The sequence below is a fragment of the Mirounga leonina genome, unplaced genomic scaffold (assembly GCF_011800145.1).
Source record: "Mirounga leonina isolate KUSES-001 unplaced genomic scaffold, KU_Mleo_1.0 Mir_165, whole genome shotgun sequence".
In the NCBI taxonomy this organism is placed as follows: Eukaryota; Metazoa; Chordata; class Mammalia; order Carnivora; family Phocidae; genus Mirounga; species Mirounga leonina.
In genome coordinates, this window is record NW_023270415.1 from 78132896 (window position 1) to 78154549 (window position 21654).

General features: G+C 51.9%; 1 protein-coding gene across 1 annotated transcript in view; it reads right to left on the minus strand.

Moving 5' to 3' along the window:
- COL22A1 (collagen type XXII alpha 1 chain) overlaps positions 1-21654 on the minus strand; it is a 226482-nt gene that overhangs the window by 91395 nt on the left and 113433 nt on the right. The window contains exons 23-31 of the mRNA XM_035012273.1: positions 18543-18596; positions 17864-17917; positions 15335-15388; positions 14098-14151; positions 10492-10536; positions 9844-9906; positions 9350-9403; positions 6099-6140; positions 3340-3372 (exon numbers count right to left, since the gene is read on the minus strand). Coding sequence (XP_034868164.1) covers positions 3340-3372; positions 6099-6140; positions 9350-9403; positions 9844-9906; positions 10492-10536; positions 14098-14151; positions 15335-15388; positions 17864-17917; positions 18543-18596 — 453 coding nt within the window. The remainder of the gene's footprint in view (positions 1-3339; positions 3373-6098; positions 6141-9349; positions 9404-9843; positions 9907-10491; positions 10537-14097; positions 14152-15334; positions 15389-17863; positions 17918-18542; positions 18597-21654) is intronic.

Sequence of the window (21654 nt, forward strand, 5' to 3'; positions counted from 1 at the left end):
TCGGCTTCTCCAGTGAGCTGGCTCTATAACCTTGGGTGAAGTATTTAGCCACAGTGTCTTGTGACCACAGCTGCAAAATGAACAGGTGTTCTCTCTTGCACGCAGCATGAGGATTCAGTGACACAGAGAAGGGGCAGCAGAGATGAGCCCCAAAGGGGAGAGCGGGGGTGGGTCTGTGGAGCTCTCTGGGGAGACCAGGGTAACCACGGAAGCCTGTGCATCAGAAGGGCCGTGCATGGCTCCTCCTATAGGAGCAGGACCTAGAGCTGTCCGAGAGTGCCACGGCCTGTTTAGGGAGACACTAGGCACCCCATCTGCAGGAAGGTCCTGGGAGAGATGGGATGAGCGCTGCCTGAAGTGGAGAAGGGAGACCTGCAAAGGCAGGGTTTTGAAAGCGCAGGCTTCTGAGACCGGGAGGCCTAGAGAGGACCCTGGAATCATCTAGAAGGCAAACTCTAACATGTGCGTTAGGGAGCCTGGGGCAGGCTAGTGGCAGGAGACACTGGTGGACAGGCTGCTTTCTTTCCCCATGCACAGGCAGACTCGGGAGACCTTGCCCCAGAGGTTCCCGCCTGCCCACCTGTCCCCAGTGACAGGTGGGTCCCCCAGTTAGCATCTGCGTGGCCCTGGCTGGTTTTCTCTGTCTGCATCGTGTGTCACACACAGTCTGCATGGTCTACCTCGGGGAGCTGTGGCTAAGACTCACGGAGATTGCTCTAGCAAATGCCCTGCAGCACCAACACAGGGGTGACCTCAATCTTTCCTGTAGAGGCTCCATCGCAAACCAGCTCAGAACACACTCTGGCTCCATTCACCAGGGACAGCAACACCTTTCTCCCAGCACGTTTTCCTCCTAGGAAACTTTCCCCGGGGGGATTTTCCAAACTCTTTGGTCCTCCAGTCACTGGCCATACAACCCATAAAGACAAAAGGGTTACGGGATTATCTTGGGTGATGCACTGGGGCAAGGGACTGTAGGTGGCAGGAAGACAGGCTCAGGACCCACGAGTGGTCGGGCCAGGCCAGAGGAGGGACCTCTGGGGGCTCACAGGCAAGGTGCTCCAGCCATTTCCAGCCCAGGGCCTGGGAGTCAGTGGGGAGGCAGAGCCTTCACTCCGGGAGCACATAGTGGGTGCTCATCAATCATCACTGAATGCATGGGTGCGACTGGCTTCTCTTCCTGACTCCCCCGACTGGTGAGGTCAGCCACATCAACACCCTCTCTGCACTCAGTGTCATCCCAGCAAACTCAAGCTCTGATTGGCAACCTGAAGATTCCTTTGCAGGCTGAGGTGGCAGAGTAAGGCTGCCCCGGACCCTTCCCCAGACAACTGCTTCTGCACCACCTTCTAGCCAACGCCCTCCAGTTGCAAAGGCCCTCTGAGTTCTTAGCTGCAATTTTCCCCAGCCCAGGCTGCTTGTCCCTGCTTCCTCCAGCGAAGGACTGGATCCCCCCTCCAGACCTGCACACTACTTCAAGTCCTCCCCAGGCGTGGTCCGCAGCCGCCCCAGCAGACTTCTCCATCTCCAGGCAGAGGGAGGTGGGCTTTTCCTTCCAGGCCTCCTGCCCTGCTCTGTTTCCTTGCTTCATTATGCCCCGAACTTTGCCACCTGTTCCCTGTTCAGGGACTCAAAGGAGCGGGCCTCCGGAGAGCAAGATGTCAAAGAACACTTTTCCAAACCATCAATAAAAATACAGTTACCATGGCGACGAGGCCAGTCCAGAAAGATACATGCAATAATCCACAATGAATCTTTTTTTTTTTTTTCACAGACACAATTTCCTCACTTTGCAACCTGAAGTCAGTGGCTTCCTGGTTTCCAGAAATCTCAGACCCTGCAGGAAGTGTCCCCATTGGGGGACAAAGGGGAAGCTTGGCAGACCCCGGCTCCCCGTCATGAGCTTTCTAACCGGAATGCCTTGGAAATCATCTTTAATGGAGCAATTCCTTTAAGGAGAGGCTGGTCCTGTAGGCTGATCTCCAGCTCAAGGAGCTCAGGGTGGGCCCGTGGGAGGGAGACCCAGAGGACAGAGGGGAGGGAGGCAACGTGAGGTAGCGTGATATGAGTGGCTACCATCTGGGTAAGCCGAGTCTCAGTAGCAGGTGGGGACAGCCGCTCTGGCCAGTCACAGCCTTACAGCTCACAACTCCTCCTCAGTTCCTATCTCCAAGGCAGGCCCTCTGCAACTTGCTTAGCTTCTCTGACCCACAAGGCATCATCTGTGAAATGGGGGCACATCTGCATCCCTCAGGGACACTCCACGCTGCCTTCCTGGCACCTGCCATGTGGGATGCTCTCCTGCTCTGTCCCTTTGAATCCTTTTTTGTCGGAAAGTAGGGGACACAGCCAGAGCCACACAAATCTGTTCTCTCCAAAAGGCAACTCCCAACAACTTCTGAAGTCCACGCCGCCCGTTGACACCCCATCCACCACCACTCCTCCCCATCTCACCTCTGGAGAAGCTCAAAGGGCTTCTCCTTCTACCAGGATCTCAGCAGAAGGAGATCCTGGCTCAATCCCTCTGCTCCTGACTTTCCCGTCAAATACAGGATTCACTGCAGCTTCTTATGTGTAACTAGTTAACACCGAGCACAGGAGAAAGCAACTACGGAAACACGGACGTCTGCAGGCTCTCAGCAGCTGTGTGGCCTGGAGCAGTGAGAAGCCCATCCTGAGAGCAAAGGGGACCTGCAAGCACATGCCTCTGGCTTCAGTGCTGCTGACAGCAAGAGGAGAGCCCGGAAACACTTCTTTCCCCAAGCAACTTTCGCTAATGGAGGAAAAGCTTCCTAGCGGTTGCAGTGATGGTGAGCCTCCTCGTCTGTCCAGGGTCGGTCTTCACGAGAAGCCCCAAGTGCTCCCTCCACCGCCACCCCCGAAGCTGGCCAGGTCTCCGCTGTCTACTCTCAGAACAGCCCCTCTTAGACCCAGGGCCCCAGCCCCGATGCGCTTCAGTCTCCGGGTCCCCTTCACGGCCCACATCCTCAGTAATGCTCCGTGGGATTCTTCAGTTGCCCGCCACGGCACATAGCCCTGTTCTCCTCGAGACCACCAGCTTTTTGTGCAGCGGAGAGCCAACTTCCCCCAAAGAGAGGGCTGTCCCTTGCCCTCAGCCTGCAGGAGGTGACCTCCAGGCTGCTGGACCGCCTGCCTGATACTGGAGCCAGGTCCTTGCAGGGCCTGTCCTCACCACCCCACCCTGGCTGCCAGGACAGATGTGGAAGTGCAGCCACTGGGAAGCCCCGCGTGGTGGGGCCAAGTCAGGACCCGGAGCATGCAGGCATCGTGGGCCGGGCTGGGGGCCACCTGCAGCCCCGAGGGGCCGTAGCTACTTACTGGCATCCTTGAGTGTGGTGTGAACAGGGACGTCTGAAAAGGAAACCACAGAAATGAGAAAAGTGTGACTTGACTGTCACAACCTGCCTCTAAGAGACAGGTCAAGTGGGAGAAGGGGGCCCCAGGGCTTCCTGGAGTGACTGTTAATGTGAACAGGCACCGGGACTGATTGCTCTCCAGTCCCTGAGCTGAGGTCGAGGCAGGGCAGAAAAGCACTGTGGGTAGATGGGGGACTCTGGAGTTTCACACCGCCAAAAAAAACCTGTGTGACCACCTGTCAGCTTCTATTCCCTCACTGTTAAAGTGGGGCGGAAAACTCCTCTACCCGGGGTGCTGTGAGCTGAAATGGAGAGGCCGTGCAAGTAATCAGAGCCTGGGACCCTGGGCCCTCCACCAGCATCCACCACCACCAGCATCCACTGGCGATGATGTACATGAGGAGGAAACCAGGGGAGGTGCGCCCTGGGCACCAGGAGCCAACTTATGCAAAACTCTTTATCCCAGCACATAGAGCGCCGTGGGCTGGCCCCTGTGTGGCCCTCCAGCCCCACCCCATGTTCATGCCGCAGTTAGTGTGTCGCAGACTTCAAGGCTTCTCAGGCCACAGGGCGTCTGCCCCTGCCACTCCTCCGGCCGGGAACGTGCTCTCCTCCTCCCTTTATCCAGCTGACTATGGTCCATCCTTCAGGCCTTTTTTCAACATCATGTCTTCAAAGACCTCACCTTTCCTCTCCACCACTCAAATATAAATTAGGTCCCCTTGTCATTCTCCCTGATTGAACCCTGTTCTTTCCTCTGGTGGCATTCACTATAATTTGTCACATATGTGTATCAGGGCCACCAGGTGACTAGAGTCTGCCTCCCCTACTAGGCTGAAGCTCCAGGGCTCCCAAACCCTGCCAGTGCCTGGCTCACGGCAGGTGTTCAAAAAAATAAGTGAATGGGCCAAAGGACATCATGGATTCTAGTCCAAAAACACAATGAAGTCAAAATAGAAGGATAAAAACAAATTTTTCAAATACACCTTGCCTTCCAAGTCCCCCAATACTTGTCTCTTCTCCAGAAGAAACCACTGTTTTTCAGTTTAGTAAATTTTTCTATATATTTCCACATAATTACGAATGTATAGAAACACATGACTTTGTACAAGAATTACACAAATACCAGCAAGCACATAGCTATTTATCCTTATATGAATAAACCCCCATATTCTTCGCAATAACAAAGAAGTAGATCATCTATATTCCCTGCATCATGGATAAGAAAATTGGAGGCAGGTAAAGTGCTTAACGAAGCTCCCACCGCTAGTGAATGTGCAGTAGGAACCAGCCCCACGTGGGTGGGCCCTGGAGGCCATGCTGGTTTCTCTATGCATCTTTCCTGAGCATCAGTACCTTTCCAAGGCCACGTACATTGTATGTGTGTACGTGTGTGTGCATATGCACGTGTGTGTATTTTTATAAACTAGGATTTCATGACATGGATATTCTGTGGTTTACTTAATTCTATGCTTATGTCATGTGGATTGCCTATAATATTTCATTATAAACAAAACTACCATGTACATCCTTGTACATGCTTTTTCAAATACACACAGTGTAAATATTTCTCTGGGATAGATACCTGGGAATGAAATTTCTAAGCTAACACGTACATACTTTATATGTGACTACTGAGGAACTTCTCAATTCAGTGTTACTGATTTGCCCTCACACTAAATAACAGTGCTCATTTCCCTGCATGCTTCCCAACATAAGATGTTTCCAGTATTACACAAAGTTTTATACGAATGGTTCCGACTCTTAATTTGATTCTGAGATTCTTCTGACATCCTTATAGAATGGTTGAGTCTCATTTCGATAGGCATGCGTATGGGGAAGAGATTGAGCTGTGGAATAATGATTTAACGTACGTAAAAACCACAGACTAAGATTCTTTGTCACACTGTAAATGGGATTTCTGGGTGTTCAGGCTTTCAATTCCTGGCCTCCATATTTGCCCAACCAAAGCCAGCAATGAAGACATGTTCAATTTCCCTGAAATCAACTGATCAAAGCACAGAATATTAAGGCTGGGAAGAAACATTAAAATAAAAAAAAAAAATCCAAAATATGCTCCCCTGTATATAGCAGTCATTTTTAATTTACTGTTTATTATGTACCAGAAACTGGACTACATACCTGTTATGATCTCAGTTAATTTTCGCTAGAAATGTACAAGATAGCTGGGTATAATAGTTTTTCTTAACAGATGAAAAGATGGGGTCTTTGAAATTAAACAATGTATCTAAGACCACAGTGCTGGTGGATGGCAGAGCAGGGACTCAGAAACTCAAACCCACTTTTTTCTGGCTCTGAAGCCCATGGTCTTACTCACTACTCAACACCAAGTACAGTGACTGGGTGGAAGCATGAGTCCTGGTTATATACCCATTTTGCAGTCCTACTCTGGATGAAGTGTCCCCCTGTTTCTTGCCTCTGGACCTCAGTTTCCCCACATGTAACAGGTGGGGACATACTGTGTCTAGCCAATGTTCTGATAAATAGTAAGTATGCTTGCTGCATAAAATAAATCAATAAGCACAAGGTGGTTCTTAAAGAAGCTTATGTATTTCTGGATCACAAGACCTAGGAATAGGCCTAGCTACTGACGATCTCCATTAAAAAGATGTTTATAACTAAGTGGTATGGGAGGAAGGGAGCTACCCAATGCCTGAGGGATTCAAAGAAAAAATGAGGATAAGAAGCAGAGTAACTTACAGTTCCGGGTAATCCAGGGGGGCCTGCAGGACCAGCTTCACCCTAAATGAAAAACGGAACATAAAAGATCATTAATCTTCCTGCCAACTCTGCTTATCCTGGGACACCTTTCCCCAGACAACAGAATCACCCAGCCAGTATCTACTTTGACAGATAGAGAGATTCTGAATTATAAAATATTTCAGACATAAGAAACCTTACGTTTTGAGAATTATTTATGCTAATATGGCTAGCCATAGATCCTTTATATCACTCTACACTAGTCCACTGTGAATATGGAAATAGAGTGATCCATTATCCACCTTCTTGTTGACGACACTTAGTTCTTGCTTACTAATGATGTAGCAAACATCCCCGCTCTGCGCCCTTGGGCACAAAGACGGGAGCTCCCTTACAGACTCCATGGGTCCTGTCCCAGCCCAAGTGGAGGGGATGGGCTCTTCTCAGGGGACTGAGAGGACAAATCTACATTCCTCAGAACACAAGTCTGGGAGTTAAGCCTCCTGAGCTTTCAACCTCAATCTAACATTTTATACATTATTTTACCTCATTGGGCTTGTTTACCTCTTTGTAAAATAATGATAAAGGTACACAGTATCACAGGGACACTGACAGATCATCTTCAGCAGGGACCCAATAAGGAGGAAATTGTTATACATTTGACCTGAAGGAAGGGGGCCACTGGGCTGTCCATGTAGGAGGAACCACAGGGAGCAGACATGGTCCCCAAAGCCTGCCACTCCATGTGCGCCACAGGATGCCAGGACATGCATGTCTGTGCCCACGTGTGTTCCAAGTGACCCAGGGTTAGGTCTGTTGAAGGCCTTCCATGCACGGTTAGTAAACAAATGAATGAATAAAACTGGCTTAGAAAGGGACAAGGCCACTCTTAGTAAGCAACAATAATAAATTAATATAGTTACACTGTTTCTATCTTATTTCTATTTTTCTACAGTATTTAATTCCAGTTACTGAGTTATGTTTTTATACGTATTAACTCATTTAGTCTCCATAGAAATGGCTATAACACAGATACCCATTTCAGAGATGAGGACACTGATGCCTAACGTTCATTTACCTGCTCAGAGTCACGGCCAGCACATGGCTGAGCCTGGTTTTAAACTCAGAATCCAAGCAGCACTGCCTTCACTGAAGTTCCAGAAGTTTTTTCAGAAAGGAAAACACTTTCTCAGTGTTATTTGCATTACCCGATTTTACCTAATTATCCTCCTGACACTGACATCCTCATGTTCCAGAAACAATCTCATTTAAACCAGTTTACCCCACATTAAAAAGTCTGAATAATCAAAGTTGAGTGCTTCCCGGTGATAAAGGAAATTTTCAGCATTTCAGGTCTCTGGGCCCTGCTCCTGGGCTCCCAGGGAAGCCATCCTCCGACATTTGCCAACGTCAAAATGACTCAGCAAAACTTCAAAGCATAGACTCTATTTCTGCCCCAGCACATAGTGTACGTCTACCTAGTTAAAAAAAATAAAATAGAATAACCAAAAGGGAACATTCCAAATGTAAAGATAAGAAAAACAATACAAAACCTCCCTGGTTCCCATAAGATGAAAGTCATACAGCCTTGCACATACTGAAAACAAAAGATAAAGTATGTAACTTTCTGGAATGTCCTTCATCTTGATGATCATATATAACTCTGCCCCAAATGTTTCTTCCCTGTAGCAGTCTCTTTTTTGTGAAGATTGTGTATCTCGGCAGCTGTCCTAACTTGGGCTCAAATAAAACTCTTCTCTTTTCTCTTTAAAAAATTTTAAAGAAAGGTTTGTTCATTTGGTGTTGACACTAGGGAATGTATGGATATGTATTAAGGAGGAGAGGGCGGGCAAAGAGACTAGGTTCTCTCTCCAATCCAGAGAGCCTAAAGACTGCCTTTTGGGTAGAGCCGGCCCCTCCCTAGCGCTGTGGGGTGAGGCAGGAATCGCAGGTGGGTTGTCGGGAAGACCCCCGACGGCTGCTGACCTGTGAGCTCTGGAGTTCACTAGAGGATGGGTTCAGATCCCAGATCTTCCACGAAAACATGAATCCCCAGCAGCCCTTGCTGAGAAAGGAGAGGATTGTACCCACTTTCCAAGATGCCACAGGGCTAAAAACGTTCATAGCCAGTGGTGGGAAGGAATGAACTGGGAAATGGAGACAGGGAAGTGCAAGACACAGTCAGAAGGGGACAATGTTGCTTTAATGTCCTATTTTGGATTTTTGACCAGATTTGTCTATTATTACATATTTCTCTGGAGAAAAGAAAGGCAGGCCGGATTTTCTGGAACCTTGAATGTGATCCTGCCATGGGCCCAGCAGTTCTGCCAAAGCAATAAAAGGGGCTTTAGGGTCTTGTGGAGCCCTTTGCATCCTGGAAATGTTTCTCAAATGAAAATTGCAATTCCAAAAAATCCACCAGGGCAGCAGGCCTGGGCAGCTTACCACACAAAGCCCTTTCCATTTTTGGCTCTCCATTTCTAGATAGCAGGTCTGTCCAGAGTAAAGCCCTCAGCCTCCAGCCCAAGAGAGAAGCTGGAGTGAGGCCCCTCCTGGAGCCCAGAAACACCGGGAGGGGTGGGGGGGGCACCGAGAATGGGGAATTGGAGGGGAAGACCGTGCAAACATGGGGGATGAAAGCAGGGGGAGCATTGTGCGGGAGAAGGGGAGAGGCAAGCCCCTTGGTGTGCCAATGCTCAGGTGCCCATGGGCCAGGCCAGCTCAAGGCACAGCTCTGCTGGAGCCAGGACACTGAGCTGACCCACCGCTGGGGTTTGGATCTTGACTGCAGTGCACTCCATCCATGTGCCCCTGGGAAAGCAATGTGGCTTGTCTGTGCCTCATTGTTTCTTTATCCATGAAGCGGGCATGCTATTGGTAACATGACCCCTCTCAGGGTCGTCCTGAGCATCACCGAAGTCACTACATGAGCGGTGCTTCGGCCATCCTGGCACACCGTGAGTCTGCAGCACTCACTCCACTCACAGGACCTGAGTCATGCTTCCCAGCAGCCCTCGGAGGAAGGACTAGTGGAACCATTTCCAAGGCAGCAAGCCAAGGCATGGGGAGGTGGGGTAAGGGGCTGAGAGCCGCCTGGCGGGTAGAAGCCGACTGTAACCCAGGCCACAGCTTTGACTCAGACACCGAGACCCTCTCCACGGCCCTGTAGGCACCGCACATACACACGGCGTAGGAGGGAGGCTTGGCCAATCCAGGCCCCTGATGACCAGGAGGCCAACAGCAACTCCTACCTTTTCACCTGGGTCACCTTTCAGTCCTGGGAGGCCCAGTGTGCCTTTCTCTCCCTGCGGTGAAAGATGAAATTAGAATACACCAGAACTCAACACCTGCCTTTTGCACATAAGAGCAAGTGGACCTCGGGCAAAAATCCCTTTTTTTTTCTCTTGCTCTTCTCTGGCCTTATCAGTAAATGCCAAGGTGAAGCGCAGCTCCGAGGGCTTGCCGTCAGTTAGGGGTGAAGCACCTCCTCCCCATCGGGCACCTGACATGATGCGCCCACCCGTTCCCATCCACTTCATCTGAGGATCTTCCACCCTTGCCGACTGATCGCTCAGTCCGTCCCTTTGCTGCAGCGGACAGACTGGAGCAGCCTGAGCCCCTTCCCTTCCTCTTCCGTAAACCTGGCCAAATACTCCCAAACCCCAGCCCAGACCACCCACTGCCCCAGGGACTGAACCCCAGAGGGGGCTGCTTTGCGAGGGCACAGGCGCAGTCCACCACTCACCCGCTCTCCTTTCTCTCCCCTCATGCCCGGGAATCCTGGAGCTCCCGGGAGACCAGCCTCTCCCTGTGGAAACAACAGGATGCCTCTGTCCACTGGGCTCTTGGTGAGGAGGCTCTCCTGTGGGCCACGCCACGCCCCCGCCGTGTGCTCTTCCCTTCCTGCTCTCCAGCCCCCAGAGAGCTCTAGCTCAGCGGGGCTGACGCGGAAAGCAGCGATTCTAGAGATTTCTGCTCACTGGGGCATCTCCAAGCTCTTTCTCACTTCAGCCGTTCCTTCACCAGGAACCCATTCTGCCTGTCTGGGGGTTTCCTCCTCCTCCTCGTCCTTTAGGACAATTATCACTGCCTCTCCACCTTTCCTGACATGCCCCAAGTCTGAATGAGGAGCTCTCTCCTGCCCTCCCACCCACACCTGCATGCCACCACTCACTGCACCTGTCCCTGGTTCTTGGTTGATGGGTGTGACCCCAACACAGCGATGGAGGCATAAGACATGCTGATAATCATTGGGTAAGTAAATGATTACATGAGATGAACATAGTGAGCCCCCAGAGGAGAATGGATACAGGCCTAGGGCATAATAATGAATGAATGCATTGAATGAAGAATGAATGAATGAAGGAAGGAAGGAAGGTATGAACAAACAGACCTTCTCTCCAGGTCGGCCCGCCAGGCCCTGCTCCCCAACTTCTCCCTGGAGACAGAATAACAGACACCCTATTATTTTTCACTCACGTTTGCAGAGACGTCGTTCCCCAGTTGCCCCCACACATTCACAGCACCTGCCGGCCACAACTCTGGCTTCTCAAGCACGTGCATAGCTCGAGGCAGCAGACTCCACACAGCAGTTGGGCTGTGGAAACCCAAGCGTGTGGCATTTCTAGAGGGAGGGGCCCCACACTCTCTCATATCCTCTCTCACTTCCCCCCCAAATAAACTTCTGCTAGAATCGCCCTGACAGCATTTACACAGGTGAGCCCATTCATCCTGAATCTAAAAGTGTATGATTCGGAACAAGGGGCCCAAACTGCCTCGAAGGTCCATCCCCCTCGGAGCTGTTAGGACACATTGTAGGGAGCCCAGGCCCCATGCTGGGTCCAGCGACAAAGGAGAAGTCGTTCATGAGCATGTCCACACTGGTCGCTGTCCCATGGTTGCTGTCTGGACTTTTTGGAAAACACAGGCAGCCCCGTGGTTAGAGGTGGGGGAGAGCTTTATGTTTCCTCTCTCATGGTGTGTTACAATAAAGGCAGTCTTGGGTGAAATTCTGGTAAACATCCAAACTTATATCAGAAAGCAAACCCCCAAATATACACTGGTCCTAGCAGCTTGGATGCAGTTTTGTCCTCAGGCTTTCGGTTCCTGACTAGCATTTTGTGGTCATGTTGAAGTGGGAGGCACAGGACCAGAGGGGCTTGGTCCCTGGTCCTAGGACATCTGGCTGCTGTGTTAACCAGATCCCTACAAATTGCTGATGCAATTGTGTGGGGGGGGTAGTGGGGAGGGACTATAATTTCTAACTTAGGATGTGTCTTGAGAAGCACTAACTTCTTGAATGACAATTTCTAACACCCATGATGCTATTGAGCAGAACCTTAGTGTAGATTTCCACAAGGAAATTTGGTTTTCTGGTAAGTGAATGGACACATAAATGAATAAATGAGCAGGTACGAATACACATAATGATTTTTCCCCGCAGCCATACCAGACTCAGCTGGTGGTGAAGGCGAACATTACCACCACGTCTCAGAGAGGAAGGTAAGAAAGAAAGAAAAAATAACCCACAGCATTGGTTAGCATTAAGCAATTAAGCACACATTTGATGAGGCCACCAGGGGACCCAGCATTGGAGTAAGCACATATAGAAATTCTCCATGCATTCCGATCCCCCATGAATTCCCAGTATTTACAGGCACGATTAGGAAGAACTTCTCTAACCAGAATTGTGCAAATACCTGCCTCTCAAACTGTCACTTTAAATCTGCTTGGATGATTACACCTTAGCCATGGGAATTGCTGCTTACGTGCTGAGAAAGGCGCTGTGCATCTGGGTTTGGTGAGAAGGCATTTTGAAGAGCCTCAGAAGTGTCCCCTGAATTCATGCCATGAACCCTAAGTCAAAAGCAGGGTGGACAGAGGGCTGGATGGTGTCTTGAATTCTTGATCTGTGCACGCTGCAAGCCAGCTGCATTCCTTGGTGGACTCAGAAACCCGCTGTCTACAACTTACCCGTAATCTTGGGAGATGCTTATCTTCAGTTGGGCATTTTGTCAAAAAAAGTAACAAGACCCCAGACCAAATCCTTTTTGAGGCTACAAAGGATGTTGTAAAACTACCATAACTGCAAAAATTCATAGTTTTGAACTTCCTAGAGCCATGTTTTACACGTATTGCACTAGAAATCGGGCAAAAACACCACATGTGAGCCAGAGTAGTAGGCTTCTCTGTTCAAATCTTCCAGCCGTTAGAGATCACCAGAAATATAAAACATGCAGATGGAAAGACCACAGAAATCCCCAAGAGCACCTCTGAGTTCAGCCCAACACTTCTTGAGATCAGTGGCCGCCTTCTGCAGACCCATGCATGGGGGCGAGCCTGCTTCCAAAGACCACCAGACACAGTGTTGGAATTCACATGCACAAACCCAGGACTTGCCATTTTACAAATTTGAGAAAATACAACTCTTAAGGTGTGGTTCACACCATAAAATCTACCAGGTCAAGTCAGCCAACCTGTGCAAATGTGTTAAGTCCTTTCCGGAAAATGACAGAATTTCAACCAAATGCTGAAAGGTTGCCTGGGTGCTTTTAAGACCATGAGATTCATCCCACACAAGCACCTCCAGGTGTGCATGGACACAGCTTGGTAAATTACTTATTATTGTATTTCAACGATTTGGGGATCATCATAGGTATTTTTTAAAATGCATATGTTGCTTCTTAAAATACGAAGGAGCACAGTCTTGTAAGTGGCAAGGGGACAACTCACTGGGCACTAAGGGGGGCATGAAGCTGAGCCTCTTGCATCTGGAATCCTGACAACAGGAGGTTTCCTAGTGGACCTGGGGAGGTTCTTTCCACATCTACATCAACCTGGATGTGCTTGACTTTACCAGGTGTGTTTTAATCTGTGCTTTTCCTGCTCCGTTTTCTGTTGGTCTTCTAAAGAACAATCACTTTATGAAACAATGAGGCAAAGCCAGGGCCCCGCATCTGCCCAGGAACACCTTCCCTGGCCAGCAAGGTGATCGGAGTCCTGCCTTCCAGAGAGGCAGGTGTTGAGTTCAGGCCACTGCTGTGCTCTTGCTCGGCTGAATTTGATATCCATCCTCCGTAGAGTAAACCTTTATTGAGCACCTGCCGAGTGCCTGACCACAGGTGGGAATGGGAGAGCAGAGGTGACAGAGACCCAGTCAAGGGTGCTTCCCTTGACTAGCTCATAACCCAGCAAAGTGCAGGGCACTGATGGGGGGGCAGCACCCCAGCAATCTCCTGTCCCCACAAACTCCCCTAGAGCCACAGCACCTGCACACATACACACCACACACACACCCCACATACACACCGACAAGCACCACACACACACACCCCAGCCACACACACAGCACCATGCACACATGGTCCAACCCTCTCTGCTTGGTGCTCACTGCATTCTGAGCCCGGGCCAAAGCTGAGATCTGAGCTCAGGGCCTAAAGACAAAAGAAGACCCTGTAGCCCATGATGTGGGGCTCTCAGGGACAGCCATCCAAACCCCCACAGGAGGTGCCCTGTCCAAACGCAATGGGGAGTGGCCTCTGCCTCTCCCATAGCCCCTGGCACCTGCTGGAGGCACAGGGGGCTGAACGCCACAGACCACATCAGCCAGAACTTGGGGCCAGGCATTAGGGCGTGCCAGTGGGGAGGGGAGGAGGGACACAGACAGACAGACAGGCAGACAGCGAGAAGGCCCTCTCGCTCATCGCTGCCAGGATAAGCTGGACAGTGACGAGTTCTTCCCAAGGCCACAGCTACAGGATTCCCTAGAAACCCACTCGCCCCTGCTCCCTCTCTCCTAGACATGGTGTGACCCTTCCCACCAGGTGTGGCTATCCCTGTCGGAGCCCCCACCTGCCCTCACCCCTTCCAACAGCCCCGTGTTCATGGCGCTACCAGACCCCCGCTGACAGTCAGTGCTCACACCATCCGCTGTGGTTCACACAACCCCAAACACACCGTGCAGCAGAACCCACTGATGGGGAGGAGATGGGATCCATACCCTAGGGCCAGGTTTTCCAGGCAGACCGCCTTCTCCTCTCTCTCCTGGCTGGCCCTGTAAGGAACACACAGAGAGGTTGGCAGGAGAGTGCTGGGCTTGGGGAGTCCCACTCAGCACTCGTCACAGGCTGGTCAGGGCAGACAATCACTCCTTTGGTGGTGTTGAGCTCCTTCATTCTGCATGACCACGGTGACCAAAAACAGTGGCTGGTACTACCTCTTAGATTCCATGTTCCATGCCTCTGCTTTTGTTTAATTTTACAAAAATGTCACTGAGTAGAAAAGGTGCTTTCCTCTCACTGAGAGACTTGGGGTACAGGAGATGTCATGTGAATGATTTTGAGAATACGAAATACTGGGTTTGCCCTTTCCTTTGTTGTGAAAGACAAGGGAGAAAAGATGGAGACTATTCACATAAATACCCATAAAATGAAGTTAAATCCATACTTATTCAATATTTGGTCTTGAAAAAGTTGAGTTTCTAAGTTACTGACTGAAGAGGATGATGGATGTCCTCATAATATCGAAAAGCTGCCTTTCACGGACTGTTGCCCCACACACTGAGCGTATGTGTTTGGTAGGAAAGAATCAAATTCACTGGTGGAAATATTTATTGTGTGGTCTTGTAGTTGTTCGTTTGCCATGTGTGAACTGGGAATTTGCTTCCCAATTTTATGATACTTAACCCCAGACTCTTTTCTTTTCTTTCTTTTTTTTTAAAGATTCTATTTATTTATTTGACATAGACACAGCGAGAGAGGCAACACAAGCAGGGGGAGTGGGAGAGGGAGAAGCAGGCTTCCCGCTGAGCAGGCAGCCTGATGCGGGCCTCGACCCGGGGATCATGACCTGAGCCGAAGGCAGACGCTTAACGACTGAGCCACCCAGGTGCCCCACCCCAGACTCTTTTCTTAATGATCCTACTATAAGGAGCCCCACCAGAATATTTTTAAAATTAAAGTCTCTTATGTTAAGCGTATCTGAAAATTGTTCCTCCCTGCAAATATGTAACATATTTCTTACAGCTTCGTTTTAAAGCCTGAGGCTTCCAAATCCTTCCCCAGTTACCTTAGCAGAAATAAAGGACTTGCCCACGTCTGACCTGGTGAATCCCAACATTCCCGAGTCCCGAGCCCAGGGCAAGACAATCAGTGGATTTTAGCATTCACCAACGATCCAACATCTCTCTCCTCCTGCTCTTTGGGTCCTAAACTCCTGCCACCCCCATGAACACCAACCTTGGGTCCCGGCAGGCCTGGTGCTCCATGCTGCCCATCCTTTCCAGGTGGGCCCTGGGCAAGAGGGAGAAAACAGAACAAAATCAGAGGACTGTTTAGGGCACATTGCACTGAGTGGCTTCTAGCCAGGAGCTGCTTTGTCGCCAGCAGCTGGGGCATCCCAGGGCACTCGCTCGCCAGCGTGCTGTGGTCTCTGTGGGACCGGGCTGTCCCCCACACTGCCTTATGAGGGGGATGGCCCTTACCCTCTGGCCGGTGTCCGGTATCCGGTGACTTTGGACCTGTGTGGTCAGCGAGAGGAGGCAGGACCCAGATGGCCAGCTGATTGGCTCACGGTCCTTTTCTACCCCTGCTTCCTGCTTCCTCCAGGAAGAACAATGCCCACCTTGTGCCCACTCTCTCTGCAAAATCTCTGCCAACATTTCCTCCCTTTCCAGTCCTGGTTTGGAATTCGTCAAGTCCTCCTTTATTTCTAAGGACGACACTGAGGGGCTCCATGTCCTAGTTCCCTACAAGCAGTCTCCTCCTCCCCCAGCCCCTTTTGACCAGGTCACGACAGGTGGTGTCCTGGGCAAGGGCAAAAAGGCTCAAAAGTCCCCGCAGCCTCCTGGCTCCACCTTCCATTACTCCAGACCTGTTTGCTCTGCTGCTTTTTCTCTGATCTTAAGTGACCTATCAGGTGCACACACACACCCCCATGATAGCTATGAGGAAAATCCTTTCCCCACAAAATATTGTCCATGTTATTACTTTGGCAGCGGAAGTGCTATTCCAAAGTCATTATTATTTTAGTAAACCTGGTAATTCTTCTGGCAAGAGGTCCCCGGACACCCAACTAAAGACTTCTGTGTCCTTGCGTCTCTAGCCTGGGCTGGTGGCCAATTGGGAGGACAGCCCCATGTTCCCAGGGCAGGGGCCCCAGAGTCAAGACCCCTGGAAGGGCAGGAGGAGGTCCTCCTCTGGGGGCTGAGGGCACTCGGGTCCATGGGAGTCTGACCTCGTCGAAGAGCAAACACTAAAGCCAGAAGCATTGCCTCAAACTGTCAGTGGCCATGACCTCACGCTTTACAACACAGATGTCTTCTTGGCAACGGCGTTTTCCTCTCCCAACGACTCTCCCGCCTCTCCTGAATGTTCAACCCACACGCATACTTGTTGAGGATCCCCTTAGATCAGATGTGATTGTGAATGTGTTTGAGCTTTCCTATGACACTGTCACCTGAGTACACGGTTCGCTGGGGACGCCGCAGGTGACCGTGTGCTCGTGAGGGTTCGCTGGGGACGTTGCAGGTGACCGTGTGCTCGTGAGTGTTTGCTGGGGACGCCGCGGGTGACCATGTGCTCGTGTTTGCTGGGGACGTTGCAGGTGACCGTGTGCTCGTGTTTGCTGGGGACGTTGCAGGTGACCGTGTGCTCGTGAGTGTTCGCTGGGGACGCCGCGGGTGACCGTGTGCTCGTGTGTTCACTGGGGACGTTGCAGGTGACCGTGTGCTCGTGTTTGCTGGGGATGCTGAGGGTGACCATGTGCTCGAGTGTCCGTTGGGGACGCTGCAGTTGAGCAGGTGTTTCAGGTTTGGATCAGGTCCCCTTAGAGTGGGCATCACACCCCTGCATGGACGTCCATATCCATCGGTATTCTGCAGAGCTCAGAATGCCGCCATTCTACCCATCAGCCCCTGTCACCTGCGGGCCTTGATGTACAGCCACCAGTGGATCTGCCAAAGGTCCAATGACAAGGGGGCACCGCTGCTGGACCTACACAGTCTGAGTTACTGCTTTTACCTTTTCTCCGCTGTCTGCATCCCCCTCCAGGGCTGGGGATTCCACTGGCTTCCCCACCCCCTGGCCCTCGGGAGAGACAGCCAGCTGTAGGGCAGTATCTTCCAGTGAAGGGAGGCCTCATGTCATCCACAGGTCCACGAGGATGACGGTGGTCCTGTGGTGTCACCGGCCACCCCCACCACTGGGCCCTGCAGAGCGTAGGGCCCCAACTAGGAGACACACCCTGCTTCAATGGCACACCCATTATGCACGTGGAGACAGGAAGGTTGCTGAGCCCCAGCCTCAGGACTTAAAAGACAGGAGAAGGCCCCCAGATCCCCAGGATCTTCTGAGTTTGGGAGTGAGGAAGCGCAATGAGGACAAGAACAGGGAGAGTCCTGCCATGTCTGTTACTTCTGCTGCCCCCTGCACGTGTCCCGGAGGCACAAGAAGCCACACTTTAAACAGCAAGGGCTTCTGAATTTGCATCTGGGTAAGGAGACCAGAGGTGGTGGCCTGGGGAGAGGGTGCCCCCATCTGCACCCTGGCTGGGGCCCCGTGGGGAGCAATCCCAGGGGACTGACCTCGTGGAAGGCACCACAGGAGGAAAGGGTCAGGCGCCAGGGCCTCAGTCCCCCTGCCAGGGGAAGAAAGGGCACAGCGAGTGGCCAGCAGCCCTGGTGGCTGGCTGGAAGGGCCCGGCCATCCGCATCACAGACCAATGGAGGACAGGGAAGCATGGGGGTGGGGACACTCCGGGACACTCACCGTTGGCCCGGGGTGCCCAGGTTTTCCTGGGAAGCCGATCTCTCCAGGTAAACCCTGAGAAGGGAACCACATGGAAACGGTCAGTCTGGCCTCTGTGGAGCATCAGGGCCTTTTTCCCAATGCCTTGCCTGGCACTAAGGCCTCTGGCTCTGATGAGGACACGCAGCGGCGGATACACCTCAGGGCCTCTGAATGCCCTTACTGAAGGCCACTGTGGAGCACAGAGTCGTCACTCCATGTCTGGTCTGCATTCAGGGCCACCACCACATCGGCTCCAACCTGGTAGGATGGGCAGAATGGCCTCCCTGGGTGCTGGGTGCTGGGTCTGCCCCACCCTCCCCCTCTGCCCATAGGGGACCTTTCCCAGCTGTCTAGTCTCAGCACCAAACCACAAACTAGTAATGGGCATCCCCAGACAAATATACCTCCCCCTACATGTCTGTCTTAGAAGCAGCCAACCAACCTGCTACATGAGCTCAAGAGGTATTTCTAGTCTCCTCTCAGGGCCTGAAAGCCCAGAGGCTAGAGGGTGGCTGTAAGAGTCCTCCTTGTCTATGCCTTTGCTCTCCTCTTGGACGAAGGACAAACAGATGGCCACACACAGAGATGTTCTTATTCCCACGGGCCATGAAACCCTCCCCTAAGCGCCCCTGCAGAAGAAAATCAAAGCCACGCTTACCGGGGGGCCTCCGGGTCCAGGGGGGCCTGGGACGCCAGGTGGTCCTGGAGGGCCCTATAAAGAAAGAGCAGGGCGTGGGTTACAATCGTGCATGGAGCAGCCTCCTGGCGACAATACCTTGAGAGGGGGGAGGAGGGAGGGGGACACGGTGACCCCGTGAGGCCTCATCGTCGCAATGCTTTATTTTCAAACAGAAAAAGAACAAAAGCAAAGAGAAAAAACATCTGAAGTAAAATCTGCAAAACGTTGACACTTGTCATACTTGGGTGATGGGTACATAGCTGTTATGTTGTCTCTTCTTTCCATTTAAAATACTGGAGTATTTAAAATAAATCCGTATGTGCCTGCATGTTTACACACATGTACACACACACACATGCACACGCACATGCACACGCACAGTGGAATAAGCCAGTAACAAAGATCTTGCAGCATGGTGGTTTCCCAGCACTAGTCAGCATGGAATCACGGGGCGTGAATGACATGGGCCTCCTGCCCCAGACCCCTGATTCAGTAGGGTCTAGGGTGGGGCCACGAGCTGGTTCTCGTGAAAGCTCTCTGGACGATTCTATGGAGACCGGTCTTGACACCCACTCTGCAGCTTCATTCATTCATTCCCTACACTGATACTCAGGGCACCTTCCGTGGCCAGGAACAGATGCAGGTCCGGCCCCACAAGCAGAACAGAACTGCAAGCCAGAGCTCCCGCCGGCATGCGCCCCGGTGGGACTGAGGGTGAGGGGTGCGGGTGGGGAGGACAGAAGCACCGGGCCAGGTCATCCTGTCAGAAACAGGAAGTTATGGGCCTCTGGCCGTCGCGCAGGTCCAGGATCATGGAGAGGGAGAGGAGCTGAGAATCCTAAGTAGTCACAGGTTCTGGAGAGCCCCCCGCCCAGGACCCACTCACTTCACAAGGTCCAGCTACTACTCCCTGGATTCAGAATCCTCAGTGGCACCACAGTCCAGATGATGACCTTCTTGCCAACGGCACTGTGCACCCTTCCGGGCCCTTCCCCCACCTCCCCCTCTGCACCCTCACGCCGGTCACTGCCAAGTGGGGCCGGGCACACGTTCTCAGAGACGAGCTCGGGCTTTGTTGCTCGGGTCTCTCTCCAGGTATGCGCTCCCTCCTTGCCCCCCTTCTCCATGCCTCCGCCTCTGACGCTCTCCAGTTCCACTGGTCTCCATTAATCACTCCCTCCTCCATGCTCAAGGCTGGTATCACCGTGTTCATCTGACTCACATGCCCTCTGAGCCGGAGGCCCCTCTTGTTCCTTCTGCATCTGTCACAGACACAAACCCAGCCCTTGGTATATAGCAGGTGCTCAATAAATGTCTGAAGACTTCAACCGAATTTAAGGGGCACTAAGGAGAGAGCTGTGCGTCCAGGGAGAATGATGCCACGTTGCCACTAGAGGGCGATAAATACTAACAAGTGGCTCCCTTGGCCATTGCCTTGTCTCCCGCTGGGGGCGCACGTGAGTCAGCAATGGGCGCAGACATGGAATATTTGGGTAGCATAAGCACCTTGGGGTCCCTGTAGCTGCTCAGTCCCGGTGCATCTTTAGAGGTAGCATCTACTTTCGTTGGGAGATGTGTGCTTGAAGCAGACACAACTGAGGGGCCCTCCAGAGCGGGACGGTGGCCTGGGCAGGGTCCTCCCTGCCGCACGTGGGTCCAGGAAGAGCACAGAGAAGGCTCGTGCCCTCACCCCCTACCGCCATACAGACCCACCACCTGGCTCACCGGCTCAGCTCTGCTCGCCTCTTGGCCAAGCAACGGCCCTGCTGGTGACACTCCCAGGACCACCTCCAGAAGGCACGTTCCAGGTGACCTGCTCGAACTTCAAGATGACCCCTGGGGTCTCATACTCCCTCCACACGACATGGCTCCTCTGAGTCCCTCCTCTGCTTGCAATCTGAACACACCAGCCTTCCTCCCTCCTTACACTCCAGGGCCCGTGATGGCCCCTGGAGTGCTTCATGCACTATCAAACAGATTGCTCTGGGAAGCTGGCCTCCTGGCTAGCTCACTCCTCTGACTCTGTTTCCCCTTCCTCCTTTGCTTCTTGCAACCCCCCTGCAAGATGCTGTGACCTCACAGCATCCTAGAGTAAGTGGATCGCTGGTGAGCATCTACTGGAAACTAAACCTCCTTATCTGATGATAATGAAAACTGAGACCCATAGAGGGTAAGCACTCCACCTGAGGCCACACAGCCATCATCTCCAAAGGATCCCGATAGGCCAGCTGCTGCAGAATCACCCAGAAAACTTGTTACAAGTACAGTACCCGGGCCCCTTGTTTGGACTCTGAGACAGGTCTGGCACAAGCCCAAGGGGTCAGGGACTTTGGAAACATTCCCCCAGGGATTCTGAAGCGCTGTCATGTCTGGGAATCACTCACCTAAAATAACTCCAGGTTATTTATATTCTAACTGCAAGAATACTAGAAGCACAATGAGAGAAGCAGGGACCCATGCAAGGAGGAAGCAGAAAACACAGATGTAGGAGAAGGACCAGAGCAGGGGCAGGGGGTGGCCACCCCCCACTCGGTGCCTCATCTGCCTTGCACTTTATACCCTCTGTCTCATTTCTGTCTGCCACCAATACTGTGAGGTGGGTCTATTCCATCCCATTTTACACAGGAAGAACTGGAACTTGGGAGGGAAACTGACATGCAACAAACTGGCATTCAGACGCAAGGACCCTGGTCGCTTCATCCGCCATCCCCTGTACTCACCCCTGCAGAGCGTCTACATAGCTTGGGAACGCGGGTCTGAGCCCTCTGCCCCAGCGCCCCCTCGGACAGTGTGCTCTCCTAAAAGACTGTGTGCGTATTAAGTGGGACCAGAACTTTCAATACGGGCCCAACCATGTCTGATCCACCTCCTTTGTGAGGACCCACAGCACCTGGTTCATTGCTATGCACACAGTAGGGGCTTAATAATGACCTGCTTGTCTGATGCCATAAACTCAGGAAAAAGAGCAAAATCCCACACGGTAATTAAACTCAGTAACTGTAGTGGCGTTTGCAGAGAGAAGCTGAAGCCTGAGGCAGTGCAGACAGCTGACAGAGGGTCTGGGGAACAGTTTCCAGCTGGGGGTCACATA